The following is an 18,892-nucleotide window of genomic DNA, read 5'->3' as shown; positions in this document are numbered from 1 at the left end:
TGAATGAAGCTTGATCCGAATCCTTCTTGCAATCTGGATGATCTAATGGTATTTAAAAAAACTAGATCGAAGAAGATCAAAACTGTAGAGCTCCATCAGAATTGCTTCAACAAAAGAAAGATTGGAAAAATTAAGAAAAACAAAATTCAAAATCAAAACAGCCATCTCAAACAAAATTTAAAAAAAGAAAATTCATTAAAAAATAAACTATGAAGTCGGATCAACAATCAATTAAGAAAGTTAAAGGAAAAGAAAACAATATAAAGCTCTTCTTAATACGGAACAAGAAGAAATGGAATGCTTACCGGTGCACTTTAATTGGATCGGTTATGATCATGTTAAAAAGAAAAGGAGCATTGAAATGTAGGAGGAAAATGGTGTGGGCAGGGGGGAGCGATGGGGGCCAAGCAGTAAGGACTGCAACAGAGATAGAGAGAGAGAGAGAGAGAGAGAGGTGGAACCCAAGGCATGGAGAGAGAGTCTCTTTGGAGACATCCGATAAAATTGGAAGCCTTGGAGAGAAAGAGAGAGGGAAGAGAAAATTTAATTTAATTAGGGGTTTGAAAGAGTCAGATATGTCATTTTGGTCTTTGGAACAACTGAAGAATAGGATAACACGACAATTGATGAAGTTAAAAAAAAATGTAGTAGTCTACTATTTTTTTAGGCAAAAAGAAGGCTGGATGGTGATTTCATGTACTCCTATGTTTGGGCACATGATCCATGAGATCAAGCAATGTTCTTTTTCCCTAAAAATAATACATGTGTGAAGCCCTCACTTTTTCTGATAGAGTGTACAAAAGAATCCGTAGATGGACATTGTGTAGATCTTTTTGTGAGAGGGCGTACTAAAGAATCCAACAAAAATGGACGCTATCTTGAAGGATGTACTCTTTAAATGTCTAGAGGAGGCCGGTTTTTGATGTTCATGTTCATTGTTCATCCTCACATGAGTAGGCCTGTAAACGGATCTGATTAGACTCGGATACAGATCATATGTGATAGGATCTAGATATTCCCTGGCCAAATACAATACCTCTAAACAGATTCAGAGGGATTTAGATGCAGATCGAATTCAGATTTTTGACCATCCATTTACATCTCTGCCTTGCGTAACCCGGGCCTTCCTCCCCCTAGTGGATACAATTCACTATCAATCCATATCTCTTAAACCTTCCTCCCCCTAGCAGATACAATTCACTCTCAATCCATATCTCTTAGATCATGATTCTTTGTTCCTCATGTTCTAAAACCTGGTGAATCTTCAAAAAACCTCAAGATAATTATTTACTTAATTTATTATAATTAAGTATTTGGATTTTTTTTTTCCGAACGGATTTTTATCAGAGCATTCAGATTTTTTCCGGATATTTCTAAACAAATACAAATGTCCCTAAACGAATACGAATTCGGATATTTGGTTATCCATTTATAGCCCTACACATGAGTGGTATAGACTACGGAATACGAGCAATGTTATGATGAACCAAAGGGGCAATGGTCTTTGCAGTACGTAGTATTGGATCAAGTACCGACCAACCCGAAAATTGATACAGTATCAGATTGGTATCAATCAAAATGCTGAATCAAGATACCTTTTTGGTATCAAATATATTTCTTTTTTATGTTAAATACAATGTGTGTTTTTTTGGGTTTTTTTTTTTCTTTTGATAATATCTATTTTGTTAGGGAAAAAGAGGAAGACACTGCCCTGGTTTTAAGGTAGGCATCCTGGTTTTAAGGTAGGTTATGAAAACTGAAATCAAGGAAAACTTGTCCTAATTCCTAATTCGTAAATTCAGGTATGTATGAGTGGCTTTCTAGGCGGGTATTGGTGGATTTCCTTTGGAATATATACCATTACTAACCACCCAATCTTTAAATTAATGGTTCTAGGGCTTCTAGGGCCCAGAGAAACCTAGCCTAGTTAAGCCAAGCCCCATAACCACGGAATTGGATCATCTACGGTGTAACTGCCCGTCTTATCTGTGCTGCGTAGACACAGGGCTGTGCGCAAAGACCGCCTTACCCCTGCCCAAGCGCCTTGCTCGAGTGGGGGTAAGGCGGTCTTTGCGCACGGCCCTATATCTACGCAACACATGCAGGACAGGTAGCTGCGCTGTAGACGATCTGCATCTCATAACCACATTCTTGAGAAAGTACGGACAAGGGAGCGATCGAAAGAATGTAAGAGCAACACAGATCTTCTACGGCACGTATTGATTGCCTTACCCCTGCCCGAGTGGGGGTAAGGCGGTCTTTGCGCACGGCCCTATATCTACGCAGCACAGGCAGGACGGGCAGCTGCGCCGTAGACGATCTGCATCTCATAACCACATTCTTGAGAAAGTACGGACAAGGGAGCGATCGAAAGAATGTAAGAGCAACACAGATCTTCTAAGGCATGCATTGACTGCCTTACCCCTGCCCGAACGAGGCGCTCGGGCAGAGGTAAGGTGGTCAATGCGCGACGCCTTGTGTTTGCACAGCACGACAGGACGGACAGTCCGCGCCGTAGAAGATCTGGATCAGGAGGCATGAGCGAGTAATGACTCTTAAGTAGTTGAATAACAAAACACAACATGAAAAGCAAAAGCAAGCGAATATTATTACACAGCATATATATGAGTTTGAGTACTCGATCGATGTCTTCAAAATTGTTTAACTTGTAAGATGGAACATATAGTCTGTATTACAGTCAAGATGATGAGGAACACTGCAGCAACAACTGAAATTACTGCCCATGGTGTATGGAAATAATTTTGTCTCAAATTTGCCATCCATTTATTCCATGATTTATCATGATAGTCACCCAATTCCTTGATAACACCAGAGAAATAAGGACACCCAACAATAACATGTTTAGTAATGTTATTAAATAAGTTAACCACAGTTTCTACGCTGCCAACTCTGTTTGCAATAATTCCCTTCCGCACAAGCAACTCCACATCCCCAGCAGTGTCGATGAGGTCATCCATGAAGGCTGCGTAGGCTGTGAAATATCGACTAGTGTAAGGTTGATATTGTTCAATGGCAATAAGGTTTCTCAGGAGTGGTTCTGTATCATCCCATATCGTTATAGTTGGGATTCTCAATACTCCCTTTCTCATATCAAATTCTATGTCGAATAAAGATGTTTTTTTTGCTGGAGAGTTCTGAAACTTGACACCGGCAGTTTTAAGTTCCGAGGCATTATAAGTAAGCCGCAAATTCTCTTCTTGATCAACACCACCGCCACCACCACCACCATGTTTCCTCATACCTTTAGAAGAAGATGATGATGGGATGAGGATACATCTTAAAAAATCAAGAAAATGTTTTGCTCCGCCTTCTGCCAATAGTAATGATTCTATTTCTTCAGCACTAGAAAGGATTGGGCCATTGAATACCACTGCATACGGCTTTATGAGATGGACATAAATATGATGATGGAGGGGCAGCGGTGGTGGTGGCAGCGGCGACGGTTGTTCACCTTGACGGGGATGATCATCAAACAATAGGCCATGTAAATGCTTAAGAACAAACAAGGGAAGCTGATTTTCAAGCTTAATCAAGTCAGTTGTGATTTCGATAGTCCATGCCTCATTTGATATAAAATTATTCTCCTCTTCCATTGATTTCATGATTTCCATTAACTCAAATATAAAGCAGCTATCCATCATTATCATCTTAACAAATTCATCTCTTCCGAAGCTCTTGATATCTGAATAACATTTGCGAGCTTCTTCTTCCAAATCACTCACAGCTTTGACATAGAAATCTAAGGTTTTACCAGATCGATTAAGAAAGCGTTTTAAATACCGTAACTTCTGTGTTTCCATGGCCTTTAAGTGTTCCTTGTTATGGTGCACAGGTCCAATTGAGACTGACTGAGGTGTGTAGGCATCTGGCTTTAGCTTGTAAAGCTCCCTGGGAACTCGGTATATATCATGATAGGATTCCAAGGAACTCACTTCTTCTAGTTTTTCCTCCAAGGACTGGACCAGTTTCTTGATTTCCTCGTTTTTCTTCTGTACGTTAGCGATCATCATATCATATATCATTTTTCTTTTTCTTTTATGGGGTGCTGTTCTCTGTGCCACAACGCAGGCTGCCCCCAGGCATGTGGGATCGGCACAATGATTATCCTGCCCCCTGCACAGACTGGCCATGTGTCTGGCACAGAGAACATTCTCCCTTCTTTTATATATGTAGTTAAGGGTGTCATGACTAAACCGAAATTGTTTACTGAAACCAAATCGAATCATTTAAACCGACACTGGCATACTGTTTAGTTAAATGGTCCAATTATGGTTTTTAAAATGACACTGTTTAGTTAATCGATTCGATTCGATTTAGACCGATTAATCCAACGGTTTCAAACCATGTAATCTAATTAAAATCGATTATAACCAAACCGTCTAACTGTTTAAAAACTTAACAATTTTTTTTTAATATAAACAAAAAGTCAAAACCTAACACATAGCAACTACTAAGCAGTCATGTTTCTTCATTAATGATTTCCTTTGTTAAAAAAAAAAAAAACTAATAACTTAGTATGTAATAAGTAATATCTATTAACTAATAACTAGTATTAGTAAATAGATCGAGTAGTAAATGTGCATAGAATCGTCTAACCAAAATCGTGTAAAACCAATCAAAATCGTATAAAACCATTTAACTGAAACCGTTTAAAAATCATTTATTAAACGGTCCAGGTTTTGATTATGCGACCGTCTAATTAAACGGTCTGGTTACGGTTTTTACTCTCAAGCAGTCAAAATTCAATTGAACCGAACCATTTAACCGAAACCGGACCATTTAACACCCTTATATGCAGTAGTAGAATCACTAAATATATAAAAGTTTTTTTCTTTTTCTTTTATAATTAAATGTAGTAAAATCAGTAAAAGAACTAGCAGTACTACTATTGGAATTTTATCCTTTCAATTACACTGCCCGTACTTGACCGTCAAGTACATGTAATAGAAGGAGGTGGATCCCACCTTGGACAGTGTGTTCGGACAGGGGGTAGGATAGTCATTTCTGCCTCCTCTGTTAGATGTGTTTGACTCAAATACAGACAGTGTACTTGAGAGGATAAAGATCCACTACTATTGGCCCTTGAGTAAAGCAAACTGACCTGCTCTTCTAGGTTTTCCTCCATGGATGACTCGACCAGTTTCTTGATTTCCTCGTTGTTGTTGTTGTTCTGTTGGTAATCATCATATCCTTTTTTCTTCATAAATGTAAAAGAATCACTAGAAGAACTAACAGAATTGGCCATTGAGTACTGAAACTCCCAAATGCACTTTGTGCAGCAGAAGATAAATCACCAACTCTTGCGGACAAAGGAGAGACTCAAGCAAGCAAGAAGACGATACAGAAACTTTGGAGGAAAGCTTTCCCCTATAAATAAATGGTCAAAGCAACGTACAACTCTGAAAAGCACGTTCTCGCCATACAAAAAATAAAAAAAAATAAAAACTCTCAAAACCTGGTCAACCCAACTGGTCCCTTTGCTTTTTTTTTTTTATTTATTTTTTGAATAACCTTTGCTTTTTCTGCTGTGTGTAATAAAATATCACCCATTTTAAATGTCATATAGTGATGATCTAAAAAACCTGCCAGCAGAGTTTAGAACTGCGGATGATAATGCCACATAGAGGCCTTTCTTTTTTAAAACTGTCACTAAATATAATGTCATATAGTGGCCATTAAAAAAAACTGCCAGCAGATTTTAGAACTGCCGGTGATAGTGCTACATAGAGGCGTTTTGTTTTTAAAAAAACGACACTAAATATAATGTCATATGGTGGCGATTGAAAAAAACTGCCAATAGATTTTATAACTGCCGGTGATAATGCTACATAGAGGGCTTTTTTTTTTTTTTTTTTTAAAATTACACTAAATATAATGTCATATGATGGCTATTTAAAAAAACTGCCAACGGATTTTAGAATTGTCAGTGATAATGCTACATAGAGGGTTTTTTTTTTTTTTAAATGTTGCTAAATATAGTGTCATATAGTGGTGATTTAAAAAAACTGCCAACAAGTTTTAAGCTGTTGGTGATAATGCTACATAGAGGCATTTTTTTTTTAAGCTGTTGCTAAATATAATGTCATATAGTGGCGATTTTAAAAAACTATCAATGGATTTTAGAACTATCGGTGATAATGCTATATTGAGGCTTTTTATTTTTATTTTTTAATTGTCGCTAAATATAATGTTATATAGTGGCGATTTAAAAAAAAATAAATTTGTAAGCGGATTTTAGAACTGCCAGTGATAATGCTACATAGAGGCATTTTTTCTTTTTTTAAATTGCCCTTAAATATAATGTCATATTGACCCGTGTCCAAAAACCCGAGCTAATTTGAACTTTGGTTGTATGTCCTGAACCGGAGATCATAGTTGTCAGTGCCTTGTGGTGCATTGATCAAGTGTTTGTTAGAGAAGAAGGTATCCCGGGGGTGAGAGCGTACACACTACAATTCACCATCAGATGTACAATTGTGGTATGAACCAAATTATGGTGATCGATGAGTTGTGATGATCATTGTTAAATGACAATTGTGATTGATGATCACCACATATGTAATTTAGTTGGGTTTTGAATAATTTGTGGAGCTTCATGATGACCCTAAATTGTTGTCCACAACAAATGTTTACTATCGAGATTTGAAACCAAAAAATATATTGGTTAATGCAAATTGCAAACTCAAAATTTGTAACTTCGGGTTGGCAAGAGTTGCCTTCAATGATACTCCTACAACAATATTTTTTGGATATTAATAAAAATAAGTTGTAGCAGCACTGGTTTATTGCATATAAATAGTTTCATTTAGTTCTTCTATGAATGATTTTTCTGAGACATGGATGACTATAGTTCATACAAATGTAATGGTCATAAAATGATAAACTATATTATTGCCACATTTTGCAGGACTATGTGGCAACAAGATGGTATAGAGCACCAGATCTGTGTGGCTCTTTTTCTCTGAGGTATGATTGTGCATGCTTCAAACAATGTAGCAGAGTAAGAGAAACTGGTAGATTGTTCTTGTGCTTCTTCCCTTTTTTTGGAACTCTTATCTTGGATCAGCTACTGATAGCACATGAAAATACTGGGTGAGCCTCCTTAATTCAAAATTGTATAGAATATTTGGATGGCTTTCCGTGACGTTCATAGCAATAACTACACAAGCCATGATCAAAAGAAGTACAATGTAAATGTTTTACCATCATATATATACCTAAGGTTAGTATTTGGATTAATTACTATAATGGCCTTTGCAATCTCTCTCTCTCTAAAAACTGTTTGGTTGAAGAATGTTAAGCTGGTGTGAATCATATGGAAGAAATTCCTGCTCTTCAAATGGGACTAGGATCCTGTCAATCCGGGCAGCGTGCAGCACTTGTGCAGCGCCTGGGATTGACAGGGCGCTTTTACTGCCTTACCCCTGCTCGGATTGATAGGATCTTTTTCCAACACTGCTGCACGCTGCCCGGATTGACAGGATCTTTTTCTAACAAATGCCGTCGCTTGGGTTAAAGAAAGCGGAGATGGATTGTGTGTCATATTCTTCGTCATCACCACTTGACAGCTGCAATCTCCCATTATTTCCAGAATCCAACAGGCAAATTTCTTGTTTTTTTCCTCCTCTTCTTTTCTCTATATGACTGGGTCTCCATGACTTCATCAATGAATGGAGTGTTTGTGTGCTGATTGAGGGTTTCTTCCTTCTATGATTAGGGGGTTAATGTGTGATTGTCTCTGTGAAAGGGCATGGGAAAGCTTCTCTCGCGCTATTTGTTGTTTTGCAACCACTTTATTTCCCTTTTTCGAATGAGTGTCCAACAATTGCACCCAAATTTCAATCCTAAAAATGATCATAAACATGTATTAGCAAAAAATTCATGTCGAGTGCCATGTTATAATTGGCCTCATGAATTTCTTAAAGATGATGGCTGCAATTTTTTTTTCTGATAAGGATGAGTGTTGGCATTATATGAAATCTCCTAGATATTCTATTGTCAACAAGAGGATCTCCCGTTGCATGGGTGTATGGTTTTGGTGTGTGAGATTCTTTCGGATACTGTATCGACCATGAAAACTCCTACATCCAAAAGGACAGGCACTGTCTTTTGTTCAAATTCAGTACCACAAGGGACCTCCTAGATAAAAACTTTAAATTTGAGGTCCATAAAACCATGTTTTTAGACCTGACCTATCATTTAAGTTTTATACACAATTGTTACTTTATTTTGATTGGAAAATTGTGAGGATATATATCAACTCTTAGAGTGAAGTATTTTATCCTTTAGAGTATATTCTCTCTCTCTCTCTCCACCACAAAGGCCACACGCGCATTTGCACACGTAAGTTTGCTAGTTAAGAAAAAGAGAGTACATGTTAGGTTTTTTAGATTCAAGGGTAAAATAGTAATTATATACTGATCAAGGGTAATTTAGGGTTTTAATTAAATTTAACTAACAGTTAGGACTAATTTGTAATATAGGATTCTAATTTCTAATGCAGGGAGTGTTCTGAGTATTTTTAAATAAGAAGGGGTGACTTAAGTATCATTCTATTTTCAGGAGGTGTTTTGTAAATTACCTTTTTTTATAAACATAAACAGAGGTAAATTAAACGTAAAACGTTTTTTTTTTTTTTTTGTGGTAAAAAACGTAATACGTTAAATGCACGAACAATAAGCTACACCTTAAATATTGTTAATGTTAATTTTTTTCATATCAGTGCATTTATACGTTAAAAAAGAACGTATTTTTCATTTAAACGTTCGGAGAAATTATCGATGCAGCGAAGCACCCTAGGGATGCGTCGGTAATTTCGTGTAACCGGGTGGGGTTCTTTATCCCATTTATAAATTTTGCGTTATATTCGGCCGCTCCAGAACTTTATCCGAAGAATTTGGATATATTACAAAAATAGATAATGACCCCATTTATTATTTGCAGGCGTAGCAGCTTAGGTTTTCGATTTTTCAGAGTTGTCGAGGGCTCGAGGCGAGGAGGAAGACTCGAGGGAGCAAATTCAGACGACTGAGAAGATCAACGCCCTGGCCTGCTACCCTGTCCGGCAGCTCCGGCCACTACTGCAACATGCAATCTGGCGGTAACGCCCTATTCATGCTTCCCGCGACAATATTTACTAGTTATCCTAATTTGGTCTATCTTCATATTAATTTTTCTTTCCACTACTCAACGCTGACCGGTTTCGCTGAAAATGATTCTTCCCGGAGACGAAGACGAAGACAAAACACTGCAGAAAACGGACCAAGGCAAGGATCATTGTTTTAGAAACTCCTCAAATTAGCAAGCGGAGCCCAAGCCCTAATCTCAAAACTTTTGCCCTTATCTAGTCGAATCCCTCCTGAGTTTTTCGGTCATCTTTACAATCCCATGCTCTTTAAGCTGAAGTCGATCCTCTTAATTTCTTTTCTTTATAATTTTCTAAAATTGTTTTTTACATCGAAATTTGCAACTCAGACACGACCTCAGCTTTGATCATACTGGATGCTTCAAGTTTTTTATCTTTAATTTTCCTCTGCGGGATTTGGGACTTGTTATGGAGCAAGTTGCTTGAATAGAAAACTGACTGGCAAGGATCATTGTTTTCGAATCTCCTCAACTTCGCAAGAGCGGAGCTCAAGCCCTAATCTCAAAACTTTTGCTCTTATTTAGTCGAATCCCTCCTGAGTTTTTCGGTTATCTTTACGATCCCATGCTCTTTAGTCTGAAGTCAGTCCTCTTAGTTTCTTTTCTTTATAATTTTCTAAAATTGTTTTTTACATCGAAATTTGAAACTCAGACACGACCTCAGCTTTGATCATACTGGATGCTTCAAGTTTTTTATCTTTAATTTTCCTCTGCAAGATTTGGGACTAGTTATGGAGCAAGTTGCGTGATATTCAATGGGGAACTCATTTTGAAAGGGAATTACTCCTCCTGTTACATGCATTCCAGTAACATGAGAATGACTAGCATTTGATCATCCTGATTTAGATAGCTTGGACCATTTTCTTTGTGGTTATGATGTCTTATATACATGATGTTACCTGCTATTGCTTGTCCATCAATTGCAAGGGTCATCAATTTGGTCTTGTTTGGAGACTTGCATTACTGTCGATTGTTGTAAATATACTACTACCTATTTCCTATTATTTATAGAACGTCTGGCTGTGAATGGAAATTTTATGTTGAATGCTAAAACCCAAACTTGCTACAAAAGGTTTATGAGATTCTCTGATTTAACAGAGTACAGAGTTTTTTTTTTGGGGCTGAAAAGGAATAAGCGGAGTTCCGAGTTGATAATGTGAAACCAGTGCTACACATATTAAAAATAGCATCTGCAATTTTTGTTCGAACTATATTTTGGTGAATGAACAAATCTAGAATCCAAACCATGCAAGGCCGTGCATGAAACCTCTTGTCTTGTTATTGTTATTATTATTATTATTATTTGTTTGATAAGTTCATCCTCTTATTAGCTAGATTTGATAACATCCATTACTGCTTTTCATGGGTGGATGTGGAATTATGCCTTTGCAGTTAACAGTCCCCCACTAAAACCTTGGGAGCGAGCTGGGACCTCATCTGGTCCTGCACCTTTTAAACCCCCATCACCTGGTAGCACAAGTGATGTAGTTGAGGCTTCAGGAACTGCTAAACCTGGAGAAGTTGTTTCAACTGCTGATGGGGATGCTACTGTACACAGAAACAGTCTTGGTCGGCCTGTACCCACAAGGCCCTGGCAGCAGAACTATGGAAGCAGTTATGGAGGTGGTTCATTCACTTTTCTTTTTTTTTGGCAACTCATTTCTTCTGTTTGTCCTATGGAGCTTATGATTTCTCCACTTGTTTCAGGTTATAACTCGAGCTTAAATTATAACTCAGGCTATGGATCTGGAACGTATGGTTCATTAGGTGGAATGGGTGGAGCATATGGTGGTGGAATGTATGGAAACTCTATGTATGGTGGGGGTTATGGTGGCCTTTATGGAGGATCTGGAATGTATGGTGGGGGAATGCACAATGGTGGTTATGGAGGCCCTATGGGTGGTTATGGAATGGGCATGGGAGGTCCTTATGGTGGTCAAGATCCAAATAATCCATTTGGGGCTCCACCATCGCCACCAGGCTTTTGGATTTCTTTCCTTAGGGTGGTAAGACGAATCTTTCTTTGGTCCATAGCTATTCCCGATCTTCTTTATTGCGTTTCTGTTTTTTGCATTAACTTGATACTTTTAAAATATATGAAAGTTTCGAAGAAATTTCACATGTTTTATTCAAGTTGCTTTTGACGCCTCATTTGTTTTGCTGTCTTGTTTGCTACAATAGATGCTCGTTTGTTAAATCTATATGCTAAATATTGTAGGTTCTTGGTTTATGCTTATGTTAGCAGTTTTGCCTTGTAATTTATTTCTTGCTCTATGAGATTAACCTATTCATTGGGTGGTTGTGATTCTGATCCAGTTAGCAGTCTGTTAGTCTTCGACAAAAGGCATATTTTGTATTTTTATGTTTACTTCTTGTATTATTTATATCAAGAGCATGCATGGTATAAATCAATATCACAGTGCATTTCTCCCTTTGAGTCGGAATGAAAATATTTTCAACCCGCTCTATAATTCAAAGTAGATGTGATGCAGATCTGAAGACCTACATCCGTAAGAAGAAAAAGAAGTCCAAGTAGCTACTGTTTTAGTTCCATACTTAGTTTTATTTTGATGTATTTTGTTTTTAAATTGAACCGGGCCCAAGCTGGTCCAACCAGTGGTTCAATTTAAGTGACTTAAGTTACTTTCTTTTAATTTCCATTTTATTTTTTATCTAAAATTTTTGGATGATCAATACAGCCTCTTGCCTTTATTTATAATTGAAGCATGGTTACAAAATAGTAACTCCCCTTTTGGCTATTGGGAAGGACTACAAAAATAGAAACCAAACAAAAATAGAAACTAAATCTAACTAAAAGGAAACAATGGACTGAAATAGAAACTTCTAAATAAAAGCTAAGCCTACTTTCTAAATCTGAAATTAGAAACTATTTCTAGCGATTACATGGAAATAGAAGGTAATTAAAATAGAAAGTAAATATTGTTCTTCACGCAAGTCAATATTCTAGACTGGGCTGCCTTGTGAGATGCTCCATCGAACCAACTAAAACCAGCCACATCAGCAAACCAGGCTGTCTCCTACCGCAGTTGAATCCCACAATGATACTGGGCTGGTTTTGGTGCCTTGTTCCTGCGGCTACACATGGAGCTGTGACCTATATCCCAAGGCTTATTTACCACTAAAATAAGCCATTTGTGTGATTTATCTGAGTAAATTCCCCTTTTGAAAAATACTCATCCTCAAGTTTTGAAATGATGAACAATCAAAACCACTCAAATCACCTTTGATCTGTGATAAAATTCTGATTTTCTCGAGCAATAAAAATAAAATCAGCAACCCTTGAACCCTTTTCGTCTAAGAAGTGATAGGGTATCATGAACCCAATAAACTCTTCGATAGTACCAAGTAGGAACTACATCTTTAGTATTCTCAGCTTTGTGTTGATAATTCTTTTAATTATTTCTTAGCCAGGATTTCATCTGTCATGCAATGAAATTGATCATCTACCTTAAGCACGTCTTTATATCTTAGATTAGCAACAATGTTATCTTCCTCAACACAATTTTCTTTATGTTAACCCTCTTCCTTGGATCATGCAATCATTGCCTTATATCTCTGTCTTTGGTGACCTTTATGATTTCTTCAATTTAATCTTCAACAGTAGGCTCTAAATCGTAAGGAGAAGTATAGGCTCTTACCTTACAAGGGATTTGATTTTTACCTTCAGTCACTGAATCCTCTTCATCTCTGTCTCTTCGCCACATTCACTATCTACATCAGATTTGTTCGAGGGGATTGTATCTTTCTTTGTTGGCTTTTTTGATGGAATTGAATCTACTAACACATGTGCAGTCTCTTCGATGATTTCTTTCTTTTCTTCCTTTGGCGGTATAAAGTTGAACTTAGCTTGTTCTTGGAGATTTTTTTGTTAGATCTCCAACACTCTCCAACTTGAGAACTGGACTTTCTAGATGGTTGCTTTAAATTCTTTTCAGCTCTAAAGGCCTTTTGGTTATTTTGTTGAATGGATACCTTCTTTTGGATAGGTACTTATTCTTTAACTCTTGTTTATCGCTTCCCCAAGTTCTAGGCTCATGTCTTCTAACTTTAAGCCTTGCTTCATGGATTCCCCACCATTCTTCAGTACAGCCAGTCAATTGCATAAAATTAAATCTAATCTTCCTCTACGTGGTCAAGTTGTACTAGTCAAAATACTCATCTAAATAATCTATCCAATCAATGAACAGATGTGGTTCCATCTGTGATGCAGTCCAAGACCTCAGATTGGGTATTTGATCTGGTTCCAAGGCTGGCCAATACTTGGCCAAAATTATGGGTTTGTTTTTAGGCCAATATTCAGTCCTTCGATCCAGCTTATACCTGGCCCATATCCAGGGTTTATTCAGACCCATATTGAGCCAATCATATGCCCCATATCGACCAGCAGTTTAGTTGGGAAAGTAATTAGCCATCGACCAGCTATTTTAGAAGATTATTTTCCAGATTTTTTTGGCTATTGACTTGCTGATTTGTAAGGAGATTAACTCCAGATTTCTTGGGTCTATTGCCAACTGTATAAAGATAAAGTTTGAAGACTAGTTTGCCGCTGCATGGACTTTTGCTTTCCAAGGAGATATCTACCTGCCTAGACAAGGAGATATCGAGCTGCTTGTGAGAGGGATTATTTTCAGACTTCTAGAAGATCCCAATGGCCAATACGTGGGTGAGGATATTGACGAGAATTGACAGCTTCATTAGTCCTAGATTTTAGGGAGTTTCTAAGCTATTGCGTGGAGGACTTATTAGGATTAGTTTTAGATATATATTTATTTTTATTTAGGTTTAATTTGAGTTATTTGATGTAATTAGAGTTAGAGACAATTTAGTAATTAGTTTCCAATTAATAATTTGGAGTTTTATTTGTTTCTAGAAATTGTTTAGGATGTAATCGATTGGTTTATAAATAAGAGGAAAGGCTGAAATAAGCCATGCCAAGCTTGAGAAATATGAGATTGGTTCAGTTTGAAACCGTTGTAATGGCTGTGAGATTCAATTGAGGAGTGAGATGCCTATGCTATGAGAAGGTGAGAGACCCAAGGGAAAGAGTGAGAGGCTCAATCCGATTTATCCTATCCTTTTCTATCTTTTGTATTGTCTGTTTTATTTTTCAATTGTTCCATGTGTGAAAATCTTTTGGTGATCTGAAGATTATTCGAAGGAGTAAATCTGCTACTGAACAAGGTGATCGATCTCCTATTCTTTCCAGCAATTGAATATCAACTTTTGGGGATCAATTCTACACCTAAGGAAGGGTACTCATTTGGAAGATCTGAACCATCGCAGCACCTTAAAGTCTATTCTGGAATTCTGAGATTTTAACCTATTTTCTGCAATGTCAGATTTGGTTATGATTGGTTGCTGTGATTTGTTACATGAATATGAGATTTATTGATCGTGTTTAAGATCCTGCCTGGGGTTAGGTCATTCGTGACCCAACTCTACATTAATCTGTCCAACAAAGTTAGCAATATTTGGCTTCACTTTCTTTTCAAATAAGTGTTGCTCTTAGATGTAGTCTCTCTTTGTTGTTTTATTACAGAAACGTCTTTGGAAAACTTCCAAACCATCTCAGCTAATTGTTTAATGGAGTTTTGAAGATAATGGATGTTGATGGATGATGTTGTTTCCATTACCTATCCCTGGTATTTGCATATCTCTGATACCAAATAATGTCAACCGGTTTCCAAACCAGAAGACTAGTTAACAAATTGGAAGAGGATAAAAAATAGAGAAGCAAAACCTGAATTTAGAGGACTGTAATAACAGGACCCAGGAATCTCAGTACAAACAAAAACTTCAGTCAAATAGTCTATTTTACTAATAGAATTAGTCTGTAGAATTTGGGCCAAGTTTGATAAAAGAATGAAATCTAGAAGAATCCTAGTACCAGTAGGAGAGAGACTGGCAAAAAGTAGAACTAGTACCAATCGACCCGAAATCTTAGAATTGATAACAGAACTTCAGAAAGTACCATGAATGAATCTCAAACTTCAGTTTAGAGCCTAAGCAGAACTGTAACTTGTATGCCATTTGCGACAGAGTAGAATTGAACCATGAACACAATAATTATGCCACAGGGTGACTGAGAGAAAGGTACAAAGAAAGAAAGATAACTAGGGTAGGTTTCAATTTATTAATTGACTCTCTAACACTCCTAAACTGATTTAGACTAGTATTTGACGCTCCTACTCAAACTAGGAACTCTAAAGCAGAACATAGCTTTGTAATGAAATCTGGACTCATTTCTTAATGATTCTACGACCTGATTTAGCTAACTTCTAACATAAAAAAAGATTCTAAACTAATCCTACTTGACTAGTGTCGTATTCCTAACTCCTTCCTGTATTATAGGCCCATTAAAATGGCTCATTACAATGAAAACCTGTTGGACCAATGGCTGAACATGTAGTGAACCCAACCAAGTCTTATTTCCGCTAAGATAAGCCCACTTTTGTGATTTAGCTGCTGCATCATATTGGATATATGTACAGAAGGCTAATGTGTACTACTCAGATCTTAGGAATTTTCTGATGCACATTGACCCCTATTTCGAACATTAAAGATATTTTTATTGTTCCAAGGTCTTTCTCTTATTAATTTTTGAGATGATTTCTTTTTGCCATGGGCCCATGGCTGTTGCGGTATTGGCCACCCATTGGATTTCTTGATCAAAAGTTGTATATATTCGATGGACAAAGATTTAGTCCTAAAGCAAAAGTATGTCTTATCAGATTGGTGTGTATATGAATACAAGGTTTCCTACTGTGAATCTTCTTGATAACAATTCATGTTTTCATAATTATATAGATGATTTTGCATTTGTTAATTTTCTAGATTATGATATATTTAGCCTTTGATGGCACAGCTGCAAGGTGTGGTAACCTGGTTCGGTCGGATTTCAATACTAATAGACCAAAATACCCAGGCATTCCATATGTTCATGACTGCGCTTCTTCAGGTGCTCCCTCTTATTCATCCATCTCACAGCTCCCCTTACGTTTTATAATATTGATATTGCAGGGTTGTCTGAAACTAGGTTAAGTTATTGATTGTGTATGTACTCTATGATACTGTCTTGTTCTTGTCACTCCTTAAACCTACATAGGTTTAACCAAAAGTGCATTTCGTATTGAACAGTATAGAAAACATCAGTTTTTTTTGGGCATGGATGACTATGACTTAAGATGTTAATGATGATATGGAATACTTAAGATCCTTTGTTTATTATTTGCTTCCTCCTTCCCCTCCTTTCAAAAAAAGTAAGTAATATGGTTAGTTACTACAAGAAAATATGATGTCATTATTTACATGGCGTTGTGTTGATAAACTTATCTTTGCTATCCAATTGGGAACTGACCCATTCTTATTGACTCTTGGATAGATGGAGTACCTCTTAGATTGTCTACGTAGCAAATTTCATGGCCAATATCATCCATATGGTCCGCCATCTTGGTGTACGAGCATTACTAGTCATGCATCATCTACTTAATATAGGTGGCTTAAGCAGTTGTCTATGAATTCCTTTGTGCATCACTTGGCTTGAGCAGTGCTATTGCTGCCCTTGGGTGATTCACTATTTGATATAGTTTTTGGAGGTTGTGGTGAAACTCATATGGATAAACTGCATCAAACTGGTACCCCCAGAAGGAAAATCAATGTAAAGGAAATATGAAACCAGAGTTACTGCATCAATGGCTTAAAATTCTATGTTTTCTCAAACCTGATTTTCGTGAACCGTGGTTGATTTTTACAGCTCTTTGATCGCTCTGGGATGTTATATGGGGAGCTTGCAAGGTTCGTCTTGAGATTGCTAGGGATCAGGACAAAGCCCATGAAAGTTCATCCACCGGGGTCCGAAGGGTTACAAGGCCCCCACCATCCTCATGGTGGCCAAAACTACATCGAGGGACCGAAATCTGCTCCAGCTGGTTCATGGGACAGTGTCTGGACAGATGATGCAAGTAAATAAATGCTGCTTTTCATACTCATGCAGCAGTGAGAGAAAGCCAGAGTTGCAGGCTGTTCAGAGGTGAGAACAGGGTGCGACTCTTTTGCAAATAGTGTGTCATAATGCACCTTTTGATATTTGTGTTATTTGCAACTGGTTTTTTTGTTCTTTTGTTTTTTTGGATGAACAAAAAAGGAAAAATACCATTAAGTAAAAAGATTAAAGTCGTAAAATTTCTTGTACAAGCTAGAAATAAACAGTGTAATAAAAGCATTGCAATTCCAGAAACAATTCAAAGCATTCCCATGGCCATGTTGAGTTTCCTTGCTTTGGAGTGAGTTTTTTCATCCTTACGCTGGGGTCCAAACTTTAGCTACTCGGTGACCCATCTGCAAACATGCTTGGAGTCCTAGAGAGAGAGAAAGAGTCCTTGGCTTGAGCCTTGATTTCATCTCCTATCAAGTCATGGTCAAGAGTTAAGACACGTCAAAACAGTTTATATATACAATTAAGATGACCAACCAGCCTTCCTTAAAAGGGCATAAAAGGTCCTACTATCAAAATGAGAGGATAATTCATAGATAGGGAGTGGTGATGGAATGAAGAATAGTCTTAAATTAAAAATGTTCAATTTCTTTTACATTAGCAATGGCAGTGATGGGAGAAAGGCGCAAGTCTCCTATTCATTTATTGACATGAAATTGATGGATTTGGTTCGAGACTGAAAAACAATTTGTTTCCTGTGCACCTAGATGAAGTACAAAGTGATTGTGACAGCATTGAAAAACCAGGAGCAATCTGATGAGAAAGAGAAACTGTGGAAAGAATATGCAAAAATCCATGATAGAAGTGAAATGAAGAGTCTCAGTTAGCAAAAGATTCGATATATCACGTGTCATAAAAAGATGCCATAGGGATTCACCCTCAGTATTGCACAGGTCACATATATCATTTGAACCTTCATTGTGACATAGAGAGGATGTTTAGAGTAGGAGAAAGGTATTCAAAATCCCTCTACATTGGAATCCATGGATCATGCCAAAATTGAATTGAGTGTTTCCTACGAACCTTTCTGAACACAATTAATTTGAGAATCCATAAAACACTATTTATACTATTCCATATCCATGAACCCTTCTTGGATGCTACTCCCTCATCTAGTGATGAACTTTTATAGAAGTACTTTGCGTTTTAAAATAGAGGCCCATAGTCAGCCTTGTTCAGTTAGTAATCTCCAAGCCAATTTAACCAAAAGGGATTTATTGTGGGTGGATGCTTCCTTCTAGCCTAATCCTCCATCTGATTTCGTTTTGCAAAGTTTAGTCCATGCAATTTTCTCCCACCAAAATCTCGTAATAATAGTGTTGGAATTGAAAGATTTCATATATATATATATTATGAGTTCTTGGATATGAAAACCATTGTGTGATGTGTGTTTTGGGTATACTAAATGTGTGTGCTAAATGTGTTAAGAGATATATGTTACCCGAGCTACTGAAAATGTACAGTTAAAGAACAACAAGGCATGTTGATTGAAATAAGAACTGTTAATGACGTTCTTATGCGTATTTGAACTGAATGCTACATCAAATGAAAGATTTCTTCAAAAAAGGTCCTTAGGATTTGATTCAATTGGAATATTTATGTAATCCTAATGTAAATGATCGACAAGATGTCAAAAGCCCAAAAATGACATAAAAAATGACTTAAATGAGAAAACCAAGAAACTAGGTGGTTTGACTTAAAAAGAAGTTTAAG

General features: G+C 37.1%; 2 protein-coding genes across 2 annotated transcripts; one reads left to right on the top strand and one right to left on the bottom strand.

The window, feature by feature from the left end:
* Positions 1-2,651: 2,651 nt before the first annotated feature.
* Positions 2,652-4,028, bottom strand: LOC122668765 (UPF0481 protein At3g47200-like). The gene has a single exon (XM_043865297.1). It carries the CDS (start codon positions 4,026-4,028, stop codon positions 2,652-2,654), a length of 1,377 nt encoding a protein of 458 aa, XP_043721232.1.
* A 5,012-nt stretch (positions 4,029-9,040) lies between these two features.
* Positions 9,041-17,185, top strand: LOC122667550 (peroxisomal membrane protein 13-like). The gene is made up of 5 exons (XM_043863863.1): positions 9,041-9,121; positions 10,558-10,795; positions 10,856-11,171; positions 16,052-16,144; positions 16,940-17,185. Exons 1-5 carry the CDS (start codon positions 9,109-9,111, stop codon positions 17,153-17,155), a joined length of 876 nt encoding a protein of 291 aa, XP_043719798.1. The 5' UTR covers positions 9,041-9,108; the 3' UTR covers positions 17,156-17,185.
* The last annotated feature ends 1,707 nt before the right edge of the window (positions 17,186-18,892 follow it).

Source organism: Telopea speciosissima, chromosome 7 (genome assembly GCF_018873765.1).
Source record: "Telopea speciosissima isolate NSW1024214 ecotype Mountain lineage chromosome 7, Tspe_v1, whole genome shotgun sequence".
NCBI classification, from domain to species: Eukaryota; Viridiplantae; Streptophyta; class Magnoliopsida; order Proteales; family Proteaceae; genus Telopea; species Telopea speciosissima.
The sequence above is the reverse complement of the archived record's forward strand: the minus strand, read 5'-3'. Positions and strand labels throughout refer to the sequence as shown.

Coding starts and splice junctions, on each gene's coding strand:
- LOC122667550 (XM_043863863.1), top strand. Junction 10,796..10,855: donor AGCAGTTATGGAGGTGGTTC/ATTCACTTTTCT, acceptor GGAGCTTATGAT/TTCTCCACTTGTTTCAGGTT. Junction 11,172..16,051: donor GGATTTCTTTCCTTAGGGTG/GTAAGACGAATC, acceptor TTGATGGCACAG/CTGCAAGGTGTGGTAACCTG.
- LOC122668765 (XM_043865297.1), bottom strand. CDS start 4,028: ATGATCGCTAACGTACAGAAGAAAAACGAGGAAATCAAGAAACTGGTC.